The 15,413-nt window shown below is 37.6% G+C and overlaps 1 protein-coding gene across 1 annotated transcript in view; it reads left to right on the forward strand.

The window, feature by feature from the left end:
• The window catches only part of LOC113545672 (fibulin-2), a 50,002-nt gene that overhangs the window by 21,235 nt on the left and 13,354 nt on the right, over positions 1 to 15,413 (forward strand). Inside the window, exons 5-8 of the mRNA XM_034312209.2 lie at positions 2,736 to 2,922; positions 5,010 to 5,228; positions 9,311 to 9,421; positions 10,488 to 10,589. Of these exons, the coding sequence (XP_034168100.2) occupies positions 2,736 to 2,922; positions 5,010 to 5,228; positions 9,311 to 9,421; positions 10,488 to 10,589 (619 nt within the window). The remainder of the gene's footprint in view (positions 1 to 2,735; positions 2,923 to 5,009; positions 5,229 to 9,310; positions 9,422 to 10,487; positions 10,590 to 15,413) is intronic.

The raw sequence follows: 15,413 nt of genomic DNA on the forward strand, positions 1-15,413 counted from the left end.
TGTGAGAGTGAGAGTATTGTGAGAGTGAGAGTACTGTGAGATGTTACAGTGAGAGTATTGTGAGAGGGAGAGTGCAGTGAGAGGGAGAGTACAGTGAGATTGCAGTGAGAGTGAGAGTACTGTGAGAGGGAGAGTACAGTGAGAGGGAGAGTACAGTGAGATTGCAGTGAGAGTGAGAGTACTGTGAGAGGGAGAGTACAGTGAGAGGGAGAGTACAGTGAGATTGCAGTGAGAGTGAGAGTACTGTGAGAGGGAGAGTACAGTGAGATGTTACAGTGAGAGTATTGTGAGAGGGAGAGTATTGTCAGAAGGAGAGTGCAGTGAGAGGGAGAGTGCAGTGAGAGGGAGAGTACTGTGAGAGGGAGAGTGCAGTGAGAGGGAGAGTGCAGTGAGAGTGAGAGTACTGTGACAGGGAGAGTGCAGTGAGAGGGAGAGTGCAGTGAGAGGGAGAGTACAGTGAGAGGGAGAGTACAGTGAGAGGGAGAGTGCAGTGAGAGGGAGAGTACTGTGAGAGGGAGAGTGCAGTGAGAGAGAGAGTACTGTGAGAGTGAGAGTACAGTGAGAGTGAGAGTACTGTGAGAGGGAGAGTGCAGTGAGAGTGAGAGTATTGTGAGAGTGAGAGTACTGTGAGATGTTACAGTGAGAGTATTGTGAGAGGGAGAGTGCAGTGAGAGGGAGAGTGCAGTGAGAGGGAGAGTACAGTGAGAGTGAGAGTGCAGTGAGAGGGAGAGTGCAGTGAGAGTGAGAATACTGTGAGAGGGAGAGTGCAGTGAGAGTGAGAGTACAGTGAGAGGGAGAGTGCAGTGAGAGGGAGAGTGCAGTGAGAGTGAGAGTGCAGTGAGAGTGAGAGTACAGTGAGAGGGAGAGTGCAGTGAGAGTGAGAGTACTGTGAGAGGGAGAGTGCAGTGAGAGTGAGAGTGCAGTGAGAGGGAGAGTGCAGTGAGAGTGAGCCAGGCATCACTCCTGTGCCAGTCCTCTGAATCCTTGTCCAGGGTCGAGCGTTATTGTAGAGTCACGTCACTTTGAGGAGTGAATTAAAGAGTTTTCAACACGTGGCTTAACAGAATCTCTTTGGCCCACGTCTCCGCACTCGTCCATTCACAGGATCGCGTTCACCTCCGTGTCCTCAGACTGGAGACTGCAGATGCTCGGCTCAGCGGGAAAGTGGAAATGGAAAAGCGTCGGTCAGTCCAGTGTGCGGATTTGTGCCAGACATTTTCCGTCCTTCCCTCGACTCTTCCTCACTGTTTCCAAGCGACTGCAGTCCAAATGATTTGATTTTCTGTGGCTCGTGTTGCGAGTGGAAATAAACTCATTTCACACTTACGCCAAAACATCAACATCAAAGTGATGAAAACAAGACAGCACTGAGGAGAAGGGGAAAATGTATACGTCCCAAAAATTACGCTTTACAAATTATTACAAGTCAAAATTATACTTGATTATACTAAATTATACTGAAATACATTCAAGTATTTAAAATGGCTCTTGTTGCGAGTGGAAATAAACTCGTTTCCTGTCCAAAATGTCAAAGTGATGAAAACATGACAGCAATGAAGAGAAGGGGAAAAGTTTATAACTTTCAAAAATGATACTTAAATAATGTGTGAAAATCTTAATTAAACGCCGACGTGAGTGAAAGTTATGCACAGGTGAAAGTCAGATGTAGTCAGGTATTTAACGATAACTTAGATTTGAAGCTAGAATGTTTTTAACAGTCGTACATTTGCGAATTCGTATCAATTCGCACGACTCAGTGTGTGTGAAAAGTTATAAAGGTTAAGGTTGGGGCGGAGTTATAGCTGATGTCATGGGTGATGTCATGACCCGGATCATGGGCGGAGTTAATGTTTGCCCCTTTTCTTAAGACTTCATTTATATGAAATTGACAAAATGACAAAACTGACATTCACACATTTTTTAAAAATTAAATCAAGTTCAGATTTTTTAAAATTAAAATAACTTTAATGTAAGAAGAGTGAATGAGACTAATAGACAAATTATAAAGTAAAATATAGAAGTAGAAGTGAGTCAAAATGATCCTCAAGTGAAAATAAATTATTATTTAAATATATTCAGGTATTTAAAACTCAAATAGGAGATTAGGATGATTTTCTCCCCGAACATTATCAACTTGGTGTCAGACTCAGTTATGTTGAGAAGGGTAAGGTTAGCAGCGACCTTATGGGCGGAGTTATGGACAGGGTTGTGGGCGGAGTTATGGGAGGAGTTATGGGCGGAGTTATGGGGTCTGATTAGTATTTGTTAGTAAAAGCATTTTTTCATGATTTCATTTGTCTGAAAATTCATGAAAATCCTCACTCCATCACCAATTTTTTTTTTTCAGGAAATCAGTCTTTTTTAATTAAAGTAAAGCATAAAGAGTGAGTGAGAATAATAGAAAAAATATATTACTAAATAAATTAAATAAATAATTAAATATAATATATAAATATAAATTTTATATATATATAATTGCTTTTGGATGTGATTATATATTCTAAAAAATAGTTAATAAATAAAAATAAATACACAGACTGAATTAGTAGTGAGCAAAGTGGAAAAAATATTTGAGATCATAATTTTACAAATTTTAATTTTACAAATTGTACAAAGTGTTTAATTTTTCATGAAAAATTATTATATAAATTATTATATATTATGTAAATTATTAAGTAAAAACCCCAAATCATGCAGCAGGGGATTGTGGGTAATGTGGCGGTCTCTGTGTTCAGGAGTGCTGTAAGTGTTGTGCGCTGGGTCTGCGTCTGCGAGCACAGCGAGAGTCATGTGACCCTCCGCGAGGTTTGGGTGAAACCTGTAGCCACGCCCTCCTGACCTGCTGCGAGGGGACGGGCACGACCAATCACAGCGCAGCCAGGGAGAGGACACACCCCCGAGCCACCAGCCCACTCAGGAGAGGTATTTTATTTCATATATGTTTCATATTCATAGATATAACACACACACACACACACACACACAAACACACACACACACACACACACACACACTCACACACTCACACACACACACACTCACACACACACACACACACACACACACACAAACACTCACAAACACACACACACACAAACACACACACACACACACACACACAAACACTCACAAACACACACACACACACACACACACAAACACACACACACACACACACTCACAAACACACACAAACACACACACACACACTCACAAACACACACACACACACACACTCACAAACACACACACACACACACACACAAACACACAAACACTCACACACAAACACTCACAAACAAACACACACACAGACACACACAGACACACACACACACACTGTCTCTTTGTCTGTCTATCATTCTATCAATTTGTCTATCTTTCTGTCTGTCTGTCTTTCTTTCTTTCTTTCTTTCTTTCTTTCTTTCTTTCTGTCTGTCTGTTTTTCTTTCTGTCTTTCTTTCTTTCTGTCTGTCTGTCTTTCTTTCTTTCTTTCTGTCTTTCTTTCTTTCTTTCTTTCTTTTTTTCTGTCTGCCTGTCATTTCTTTCTTTCTTTCTATCTGTTTGTCTATCTATCTATCTATCTATCTATCTATCTGTGTGTGATTGTTTCTTTCTGTCTGTCTGTTTGTCTGTCTTTCTTTCTTTCTTTCTTTCTTTCTTTCTTTCCGTCTGTCTGTCTGTCTGTCTGTCTGTCTTTCTTTCTTTCTTTCTTTCTTTCCGTCTGTCTGTCTGTCTGTCTGTCTTTCTTTCTTTCTTTCTTTCTTTCTTTCTATCTGTCTGTCTGTCTGTCTGTCTGTCTGTCTAACGCTTTCCAGTGGTTTCTGCTGCAGATCCATATATTCGGTTTATAATGTTGTTTTGCTTGTTAATGGAATTGACCTCGTGCCTTCTGTTAAACATTAGGATGGTTTCCAGTGGCTTCAGTTCTGTAGAAATGATTTTTAGCTCCATCAGGCTCCATCTGTGTTCTGTAAACCCGTTCCAGTGGACCGACACTCTTTTATTTTCTTCTCGAGCTCCGGAGCTGCGAGTGAAACTCCTCTGTAGGTGATCTTCCTGGAAGCGTTCGATTTTCCGCCTGTTTGACTCGAGGTTTGGAATCAGAAAAACTGGCTTTACTCTGCACATGTCACTCTGGTGCATGGTAAAGAGTGTGTGTTTAAGAGAGTGTGTGTTTAAGAGAGTGTGTGTTTAAGAGTGTGTGTGTTTATGCACCAGGCATAGCGTTTACATTTGGTTTTAATTTTCCTCTTGGATCAGAACCATAATAATGAGAATTACAGAGCTGAAGAAGAATTACCCTGACTCAAACTCACACACAGCCAGCGCTGTGGCCGAGGACGGCACACCGTATACAATCTGTACGTGCTTTAGTTTATGACATATTTACACCAAAGCGCTCGTACTAATACGTTATCGTTGCTATAGTAACAGGAAGGAGTCTCCAGTGTCAGCGCTTTGTAACAGTCAGAGGTAAAGCTGTAACTTTAGGAGGAGTTTTCTGAGATCTTCAGGACAGAGGAGTTTACGCTTCTTTGCGGTTTCTCAGTAACATGACACGCTGTGTTGTTTGTTTTTTTTTGAAGGAGGAATAAAACACTTGGGGACATGCGGTTATAGGAAAATAATCAACTTCTGGGTGCCAGTAGACTTCCCTGACTTAATGGTTTCCATTAGACAGTTGAATGGTTTCTAATGGGTTGAGACGACGATCAGTAATTCAAATTATAATTCATTATAATTAATTTCATTCCCTAATGGATTTGATCTAATGGTTTCTATTAAGTGTTTTAATGGTTTCAGTTTGTAATGTTTCATATCCTAATGGTTAATGGACTTAATGGTTTCCATTAAAAAAGTACTGGTTTCTAATATGATGAGCTAGATATTTATATTTATATATAATAAGTTTGGCATCCTAATGGAATAATCCTAGTGGTTTCCATTAAACATTGTCCCAGTGTACGTTTGTGGTTCTAAAAGTGGACTTGTGATGCTGTGTTTAGTTCCTGAAGGTCCGGAGCGCCAGGCGTTTTCTCTGGAGGAGGTGGAGGACACAGAGAACATGGTGGAGACGGTGGAGGGTCTGGAGGATGTGGATGAGTGCAGTGTGTACGCCGGGCAGCTGTGTCATCATCAGTGTGTCAACACACAGGGATCGTACGTGTGTGTGTGTTTCCCCGGATTCGTCCTGCAGCCGGACGGGATCCACTGCATGCAACAAGGTGTGTGTGTGTGTGTGTTGGTTATTTATCTTTATTTCATGGTTTATTATGACTAAAGTTCTTCCTCTCCGATGTGCTTCACCCAAATAAAACACGCCGAAGCTTCCCGACGCAGTGCTCCGTGCTGACAAACCTCAGATCGCTTTTTTAAGTTCGAAACACAACGTGAACGATTACCAGGCCGTGTTTTCATGACTCCTTTCTGTTCCCTGCGCTAACTCGATGCTAAATCTGACTCAGGAATGTGTGCAGCTCACGAGGTAACGAGCTGTCAGCTTTGTATTTATGACCTGCAGTTCAGTTTCATGGTTTCTAATGAAGGCCTCGAGAAACTGCTTTATTTCAAAAACTGAAAATAAAGAGTTGAGGAAAAGTGAAACCCCAACTTAAAAAAAAGACAAACAAACTGCGATATGCGAAGAAAAGAATTTCACTGTACTGTAATATATAAATATTATATAAATAAAGGCTTTCTTCTTCTTCTTCTTCTTCTTCTTAACGTAGTCATGGCGATGATGATGAAATGTAGACAAATGTTATTTTATTTGAGTGAAATTACTCGACTCTGTCATGCTTCCCATAACATCACACACATGTTTGTGTATTTTATTTTTCAACTGCAATCATCAGTGAGTTTTGTACGTTTACATTTTCACTCTTACCGTAAACGAGTGTTAAAGTTTTATCAGCAAAGCAGCATGATTACAACATCGCTTACAAAAACGCTGTAAACTTACACATACATCAGAAAAAATCGAATTAAAGCATCACACATTCATAGCGTGGAAAATGTTAACAACAGATCATTACACACAGGTGGAGATGCAGAACAAATCACCTATTTAAAGATTTATCGAGGTTCAGTGATCATGAAGAGCTCATAAATTTTCATTTTTTCCATTTCTCCATTTCATTTTTGTTAGATTATAATAAGCATGACTACTGTAGCATTGTATATTGTTACTATGATCGAACCATAGTTCTGTGCTGTCAGAGTCACGCAGCTCTCTGGATTCCTAGATGTGTTTTTGAATCCTGCCTTCTCCACTACCAGATTTCAACTTCGCCATCGCCGTGGTGATTTCTTTAACCCGGATTGTATCAGTGAGGAGAAGAGTTTGCTGCCTGCACGTGTATTAGCTGTGTGTTTGTGCTATTAGTGCTGGTGTATGTGGTGTATGTACATCACTCCCTGACCGTCAGAGTCGTAACTTACGAAATCCAGCGTGCTTTCAAACACCAAACCTTAAAGACTTGGCTGAATCTTCCAGCTCCTGCTTGCTGCAGAACGTAGGATTCAGTACGCTAGTGAAAACAGCACACTAAGGAGAAGCTTTTAAACTCCCGTAGCATCTCCTGATTTGAGAGAAACAGGAAGCTAGTTTTTCAGAAGAGGCAGTGTGGCCTTGAATAGCTTTAATTATTTATTTAAACCTGATATAAGTGTTATTTTATGACAAATAGCAGAATTTATTGTGCAGCCTGTCCAATGTCTTTTCTGAGATATTGAATCAAGAGTCTTGTTTCAAATGAAGTGTTACAGCTGAACTACAGGTCGCTCGAACACTTTCTCACAATCTTGCAGCTTCAGCACGCACGAACTCCGATAACTGCGGTAGAGATAAGTGTGCGCAGCTGGACAGCTGGACAGATTTCAGTTTTTAAACACATAAGGAAAAAAAATTATTACAAAAACACTTCTGTGGTTTTGTTTTTTAAAAATCTTTTTTACTTTTCACGAAAGTCTCCAGCAAGAGTGGCGAGAAGTTCATTTAGAGAAAATAAACATTTACTAAATCATACAGTCATCATGTATATTTTTATTTTTATACTTACAAAAAGCTTCCTACGGATTTATTTTAGTAAAAAGAGGTTACTTCTGCAAGCATTTGCAAATATCATTTTTTTAGTGTAGCTACATGTTCAATTACGCAGAGTTGCTATAATTATTTCATACGTTCTCATACAGCGCTCGTGAATAAAATATCGTCCATCTCGGCTGAGTCGTGATTCATCGTTTGTAGCGTACGTGCTCTTTACGTGCTCGGCTCTGTGGAGATGTAACACTGTGATGTGATGCGGAACTATTTTTTGTAAACCTTTGCCAAGAAAAATGATTGCTTCCCTTTTTAAAGAGTTTTCTGGCGAGTTTTCTCGGTCTACGCTGGATGTAACTATTATCTTTGTACTACTTGAAAGTGGCTCCTCCGTGCAGCGCCGCTTTAAACAGGCGAGTCTGAACAGGAAAGAAAGGAAAAACACCTTCACAGGAAATTATAGAGAGGCTTAAAATACTGGAACGATGCTGGAAAAACAAGCCGCTTTCTCCAGGTTTAACACCGTTTCCGATTGCAGCTGCTGGCTGATTCTGAGACACACACACACACACACACACACACACACACACGACTGAGTGTTTCTGCCTCATGCTAGTGCTGGAAAGGAGAAAGTGTAATAACTGGAAGGACTTTATACAGCATGACACACCACCATTTTCTCGGATAATATTGATATTTTCTTTTGCTTTATTGCGACTGTATGCTGCGGCGTCCCTCACGGATCCTGTGTTCTTCTTATTTTATATGTTTTTGTAGAACCCTGCTAGTCAGTGATGGGAATGAGGACACAGGAGACGGGCTTCAGAGAGCGTGACGCTGACTTTTTAATTTATTTGTATTTCGACACTCTTTTCTCCGCTCCTCTTGGCAAATTAAAGCGCTTTAAAAGGAACCAAAACACAAACGGCCTACGTGATGTTTGCGTTGTTGTCAGTCTGTTCAAGGACAACAGCTTATCAGCGCCGGCTCTGCTTTGTGGGTCTGAAGCCTTTCACTGAAACATGAAAATGTCTATGCATACACGTCCTCATTCACCACACACAGGTGCACCCATTCACTCATTACCGCACTCGTTCTCCGCAACTCCTCCTCCTGTTCACAGCTGGTGCTTGACCAGGTTTTAATAAATAATATCAATCAGAAGCTCAACATCTCATTTCAGTGTTTTGTTCCTGATACTTGACTCGATCTCCGTCTGAACCCTGTGCACTCACTGAAGCTTCTCAGGGTTTTATAGATAAAATACTGACCCCTTTAATGTTTCTAAACAAAAAGAGATGCGCGCAACCTGGTTGCAGTAAGACTCGAGTAGCTGCAACCTGACGCTACGTGGTTATAATCAGGAAGAATCCATCACAAATTGTATTTAGGAATGGGACTGATGTTAGCTAAAATGTTCTCCATGTATTATTATGGATTAGCACTAAAAGATAGGGAGTGCTATTCAGCTAAACTAGCACTTTAACGAGGTGTAACTCTAGAAGATCCGTAAGCCTCGGTGTTCTATCAGTGGCTAAATGATGCTAGGTGGTGGACTAGCCTGCAGCGACCGGACATACAGTGTACACACATCTCATAGAAACTCTGAGCGTTTCTACTAGAGAGAAAATGAAGATGTAACTGTCTCTTCATTGTTTGTGGGAACATTTAAGACATAATGTTTTACGATTACAACATGGAGGACGTCGTCATGGCACCGAAAGCCGAGGTGCTGCGCAAACAGACGCCATAAACTCACTTGTTATCTGAATAATGTTAGCTAGCTAAACATGGCAACTCCTCCGTAAGAACGTGAATCAGATATCTAGCGTTAGCGAGCTAGTTTCTTCATGTAGATTTTAGGCGAGGTACGCAGGTTTGTAAAAGTGATATACCGTATAAATGTGGCATGTTAGCTAACTAGCAAGCTAAACATGCTAAATTCTTACTCTCTGATATGATGGTTAGCTACTTAGCCGAGAAGAGAAGGAGATCTTCAGGCCAAAATGATCTCTCCTGACTGCCCGTAATCACAACCATCTTCTGCTTGGAAAGGTTCGATAGCATGCGGTAAAAACGAATGATTCTGACACCAGCGATGACGCAGATGAGTTTCAGGTTCTTTTATTCCACGGCGGTGTTCAATTCTGGATTGTGATTGGTCACAATCTGACAGTAGTTTTATAGGTTACAGGTTTATATTAATGCGTATGTGCCGTGTTTGGTTTTAAATGTTCTTTGTTAATAAAACGTTCCTGCGTTCAGTGATGGATGATGATGAAAGAGGACTGAAAGAGGACGATGTGCTCGCTGCCAGCTGGAGACCAGCGGAGACGACCACCATGCCACCTCCTGACCTGCCAGACCCCTGTGAAGGTAACGCCTCTACCCCACAACCTACACAACAACTCCTACACATCACTGCGCTTCACATCGGGCCGCATCACACCAGCCTGTCGTTTATTATTCTCCTCTAACAGCATGACACGGCGTGGTTTATTCTTTACTCATTCATTATTTTTTAAATGTTCGTATCGGTCATGGCCTGTTTTACACCAAAGAACCAGGTGCCATAGAGTGAAGTAAAATAAAACAATTTATCTGTTTGTTTGTTTGTTTCTTTGTTTATCTCTCTCTGTCTCGCTTTCTGTGTCATTCTCTCTCTCTCTCTGTATCTCTCTCTCTCTATGTCTTTATCTCTCTTTCTCTGTCTCTCTGTATCTTTCTCTCTTTTATATTTCTTTTATTTGGCAGATGGTTTGATTCCAAACAATGGGATTTAAACTCATAACCTTCCATTCTCTCTCTCTCTCTCTCTCTCTCTCTCTCTCTGTATCTCTCTGTCTGTCTCTCTCTCTCTGTCTGTCTCTCTCTATGTCTTTCTTTTTTCTCTCTCTTTCTGTCTTTCTCTCTGTCTGTCACTTTCTCTCTCTTTCTTTATCTCTCTCTTATTCTCTCTCTGTCTGTCACTTTCTCTCTCTGTCACTGTCTCTCTCTGTATCTCCCTCTGTCCATCTCTGTCTCTCTCTGTATCTCTCTGTCTAACTCTCTCTCTCTCTGTCCCTCTCTATGTCTTTCTTTCTCTCTGTCTCTTTCTGTCTGTCTCTCTGTCTGTCACTTTCTCTCTCTTTCTTTATCTCTCTCTCTGTCTCTCTCTCTCTGTCTCTCTCTCTGTCTGTGTCTCTGTGTCTCTCTCTCTTTGTCTGTGTTTCTCTCTATGTCTTTCTTTCTCTCTGTCTCTCTCTCTGTATCTCTCTATTTCTCTCTTTCTCTCGGGCGTGTCCGTGTCTCTTTACTGCCCTGACATCAGACAGATGTTGTATGAGGCTGAAGGTCAGGGGGGAAAAGGGAAAACAGGAGCAGAAGGTGGCTGTAAATCACTCGTTTAAACACCCGGCAGGACGGTGCACCTTTTCCTTTAATGACGAATGTCCTTCTGCAGGAAACGGCCACTGTGCTCAGCACTGCCACCCGGTGGAGGGTCGCGCTCACTGCTCCTGTTTCCCAGGATTCTCTCTGATGCCTGATGGGCGCTCGTGTGAAGGTAAACACACACACACACACACACACACACACACACACACACACACTGGGTGCATTATTTCATTTTCATCTATATGAATCAATAGTCTTTATCTTACACTTTATTTTACACTACATGAATCATATATGGAGTTTTATACTGATATACTGTATGATATGAATCATATTATTTTATATTCATCTGTTCAGTTTATTAAAATAATCTGTATGCATTTTTTTAGAAATAGTTACAAACTGATCCAAATGAGTCACATTTGTGTTTCTACAGTATAGAGATCTCCAGGAATCACATACGAGTCATATAACAAACTTCAAAAAATCAAATGAATCATTTAGGTTTCTATAGCAATGTGTGAGTTTCGAAACACTCTATATGAATCATAATTAATTATATAATCATCTCTAGGAGTTATAATATACTATAAGTAGTCTATAGACATCATATAACTATAGACAAGTGATTAAATTAAAGACAAAGTACTGAGTGATTCTGAAGTACAGGAATCACATGCAGCAATATATATGAATCATTTTAAAGCAGTCTATATAAATACATGTGTTGATAGTGATTATGTAAAATTCAAAGCAATCTATGTGATGCATATTGTCACTATGAATTATAAGTATAATTCTATACTAATCTATAAGTTTCAAAGGGATGTAATATAAAATGAATCATTTCTATATGACTCTTTCTATAAGAATGATGTGTTTCTATATCGAAGTTTAACATTTAAATGAATCTTTTCATTTCAATCTGTATATTTCTTTAGAAATTTCAAACTGATCTGTATGAATCATTCGTGTCCGATTCTAGAAGAATCAATAAACTTTTAATGGATCTACTTCAGATATATTTGTTTCTTTTAGCAATCTGTGTTATGTTTAAAAATGATTCAGCAACAATGATTCATATGATGAATCATCAAAGTATTTGACTCCTGTATCTGTATATACTGGAGTTTAGATTTAATTTGAATCCTATATGAGCCTTTGAATCAGTCTATATGACTCATGTATTTCAAACTGATCTGAGTGAATCATTTGTGTTTCTGTGGTATAATGGGAGTGTTTAGGGTGTATGAGCTGTTTATACACTTCTGTCATGATTGTTATGAATCATGTATGAGGTGTTATAACAGAGTTTGAGTTTTAAAGTGTTCTGTAAGAGGTTATAACCTCACCTCTGAACAGGAAACGGCACTTTTCATGAACGATTCTTTGATCAGATTCGTCTTTATGCTTTGCATGAATGTTTGAAAGCGCAGGCCCTAGAGTGTGTTATTCTAAAGGAAACAGCCAGGCACAGTGAACACACACACACACAGACACACACACACACACACACACACACACACAGACACACACACACAGGTGTGTTTAAAGAAGACTAACGCATAAACAGATGCACAGTGTTCACACAGAACTTCCAGTGTTTCTGCCAACAAAAGAGACGTCATTCAACCTGTTAATGTCTTCAATGCAGACACACACACACACACACCATATACACACACGCACACACACACACACAAGAAGAGTTTTAATGAGAAGAGTTTTAATAGGAAGAGTTTTAATAAGAAGAGTTTTAATGAGAAGAGTTTTATTAGGAAGAGTTTTAATGAGAAGTGTTTTAATGAGAAGTGTTTTATTAGGAAAAGTTTTAATAAGAAGAGTTTTAATAGGAAGAGTTTTAATAAGAAGAGTTTTAATAGGAAGAGTTTTAATAGGAAGAGTTTTAATGAGAAGAGTTTTAATGAGAAGAGTTTTAATAGGAAGAGTTTTAATAAGAAGAGTTTTAATGAGAAGAGTTTTAATAGGAAGAGTTTTAATAAGAAGAGTTTTAATGAGAAAAGTTTTAATAAGAAGAGTTTTAATGAGAAGAGTTTTAATAGGAAGAGTTTTAATGAGAAGAGTTTTAATGAGAAGAGTTTTAATGAGAAGAGTTTTAATAGGAAGAGTTTTAATAGGAAGAGTTTTAATGAGAAGAGTTTTAATGAGAAGAGTTTTAATAGGAAGAGTTTTAATAAGAAGAGTTTTAATGAGAAGAGTTTTAATAGGAAGAGTTTTAATAAGAAGAGTTTTAATGAGAAGAGTTTTAATGAGAAGAGTTTTAATAGGAAGAGTTTTAATAAGAAGAGTTTTAATGAGAAGAGTTTTAATAGGAAGAGTTTTAATGAGAAGTGTTTTAATGAGAAGTGTTTTATTAGGAAAAGTTTTAATAAGAAGAGTTTTAATAGGAAGAGTTTTAATAGGAAGAGTTTTAATGAGAAGAGTTTTAATGAGAAGAGTTTTAATGAGAAGAGTTTTAATAGGAAGAGTTTTAATGAGAAGAGTTTTAATGAGAAGAGTTTTAATGAGAAGAGTTTTAATAGGAAGAGTTTTAATGAGAAGAGTTTTAATGAGAAGAGTTTTAATAGGAAGAGTTTTAATAGGAAGAGTTTTAATAGGAAGAGTTTTAATAAGAAGAGTTTTAATAGGAAGAGTTTTAATAAGAAGAGTTTTAATAAGAAGAGTTTTAATAGGAAGAGTTTTAATGAGAAGAGTTTTAATAAGAAGAGTTTTAATGAGAAGAGTTTTAATAGGAAGAGTTTTAATAAGAAGAGTTTTAATGAGAAGAGTTTTAATAGGAAGAGTTTTAATGAGAAGAGTTTTAATAAGAAGAGTTTTAATAGGAAGAGTTTTAATAGGAAGAGTTTTAATGAGAAGTGTTTTAATGAGAAGTGTTTTATTAGGAAAAGTTTTAATAAGAAGAGTTTTAATAGGAAGAGTTTTAATAGGAAGAGTTTTAATGAGAAGAGTTTTAATGAGAAGAGTTTTAATGAGAAGAGTTTTAATAGGAAGAGTTTTAATGAGAAGAGTTTTAATGAGAAGAGTTTTAATGAGAAGAGTTTTAATAGGAAGAGTTTTAATGAGAAGAGTTTTAATGAGAAGAGTTTTAATGAGAAGAGTTTTAATAGGAAGAGTTTTAATAGGAAGAGTTTTAATAGGAAGAGTTTTAATAAGAAGAGTTTTAATAGGAAGAGTTTTAATAAGAAGAGTTTTAATAAGAAGAGTTTTAATAGGAAGAGTTTTAATGAGAAGAGTTTTAATGAGAAGAGTTTTAATGAGAAGAGTTTTAATAGGAAGAGTTTTAATAAGAAGAGTTTTAATGAGAAGAGTTTTAATAGGAAGAGTTTTAATAGGAAGAGTTTTAATAGGAAGAGTTTTAATAAGAAGAGTTTTAATAGGAAGAGTTTTAATAAGAAGAGTTTTAATAAGAAGAGTTTTAATAGGAAGAGTTTTAATGAGAAGAGTTTTAATGAGAAGAGTTTTAATGAGAAGAGTTTTAATAGGAAGAGTTTTAATAAGAAGAGTTTTAATGAGAAGAGTTTTAATAGGAAGAGTTTTAATGAGAAGAGTTTTAATGAGAAGAGTTTTAATGAGAAGAGTTTTAATAGGAAGAGTTTTAATAAGAAGAGTTTTAATAGGAAGAGTTTTAATGAGAAGAGTTTTAATGAGAAGAGTTTTAATGAGAAGAGTTTTAATGAGAAGAGTTTTAATAGGAAGAGTTTTAATAAGAAGAGTTTTAATAAGAAGAGTTTTAATAGGAAGAGTTTTAATGAGAAGAGTTTTAATGAGAAGAGTTTTAATGAGAAGAGTTTTAATAAGAAGAGTTTTAATGAGAAGAGTTTTAATGAGAAGAGTTTTAATGAGAAGTGTTTTAATAGGAAGAGTTTTTATGAGAAGAGTTTTAATAGGAAGAGTTTTAATAAGAAGAGTTTTAATGAGAAGAGTTTTAATGAGAAGAGTTTTAATAGGAAGAGTTTTAATAAGAAGAGTTTTAATAGGAAGAGTTTTAATGGGAAGAGTTTTAATGAGAAGAGTTTTAATAGGAAGAGTTTTAATGAGAAGAGTTTTAATGAGAAGAGTTTTAATGAGAAGAGTTTTAATAGGAAGAGTTTTAATAAGAAGAGTTTTAATGAGAAGAGTTTTAATAGGAAGAGTTTTAATAGGAAGAGTTTTAATAGGAAGAGTTTTAATAGGAAGAGTTTTAATGAGAAGAGTTTTAATAGGAAGAGTTTTAATGAGAAGAGTTTTAATGAGAAGAGTTTTAATAGGAAGAGTTTTAATAAGAAGAGTTTTAATGAGAAGAGTTTTAATAGGAAGAGTTTTAATAGGAAGAGTTTTAATGAGAAGAGTTTTAATGAGAAGAGTTTTAATAAGAAGAGTTTTAATAAGAAGAGTTTTAATGAGAAGAGTTTAGTAACACAGAAGAAAAAAGTGTTATGGCTGTTTTATTGTTACTTTATTAAAACTTATTCACTCAAAAGCATCAGATATCTTTTATAATAGAAAAAAACAGAAATACACAGAAATACACAGCTGTCTTACTGTCAAACCACCTGTCTATCTGTCTGTCTGTCCAAACATCTGTCTGTCTGACTGTCTGTTTGTCCAACCATCTGTCTGTCTGTCTGTCTACCCATGTGTCTTACTGTCAAACCACCTGTCTGTCTGTCTGTCTGTCTGTCCACTCATCCTTCTGACTCTCTGTTTGTCTACCCATCTGTTTTACTGTCAAACCACCTGTCTGTTTGCCCATTTGTTTGGCTGTCTTTCCACCCATCCTTCTGACTGTCTACCCATCTATCTTACTGTCCAACCATCTGTGTCTGTGTGTCTGTCCATCTCTGTGCCTGTCTTTCTGTCCATTCATCTGTCTGTCTGTCCTTTTGTCTGTCTATCCACCCATCTGTCTAATTGTGTGTCTTAACCATCTGTCTGACTCTCTGTGTACCCGTCTGTCTATCTGTCTATCTGTCTGTCTAACCGTCCAACCATC

The sequence above is a fragment of the Pangasianodon hypophthalmus genome, chromosome 16 (genome assembly GCF_027358585.1).
Source record: "Pangasianodon hypophthalmus isolate fPanHyp1 chromosome 16, fPanHyp1.pri, whole genome shotgun sequence".
Lineage (NCBI taxonomy): Eukaryota > Metazoa > Chordata > Actinopteri > Siluriformes > Pangasiidae > Pangasianodon > Pangasianodon hypophthalmus.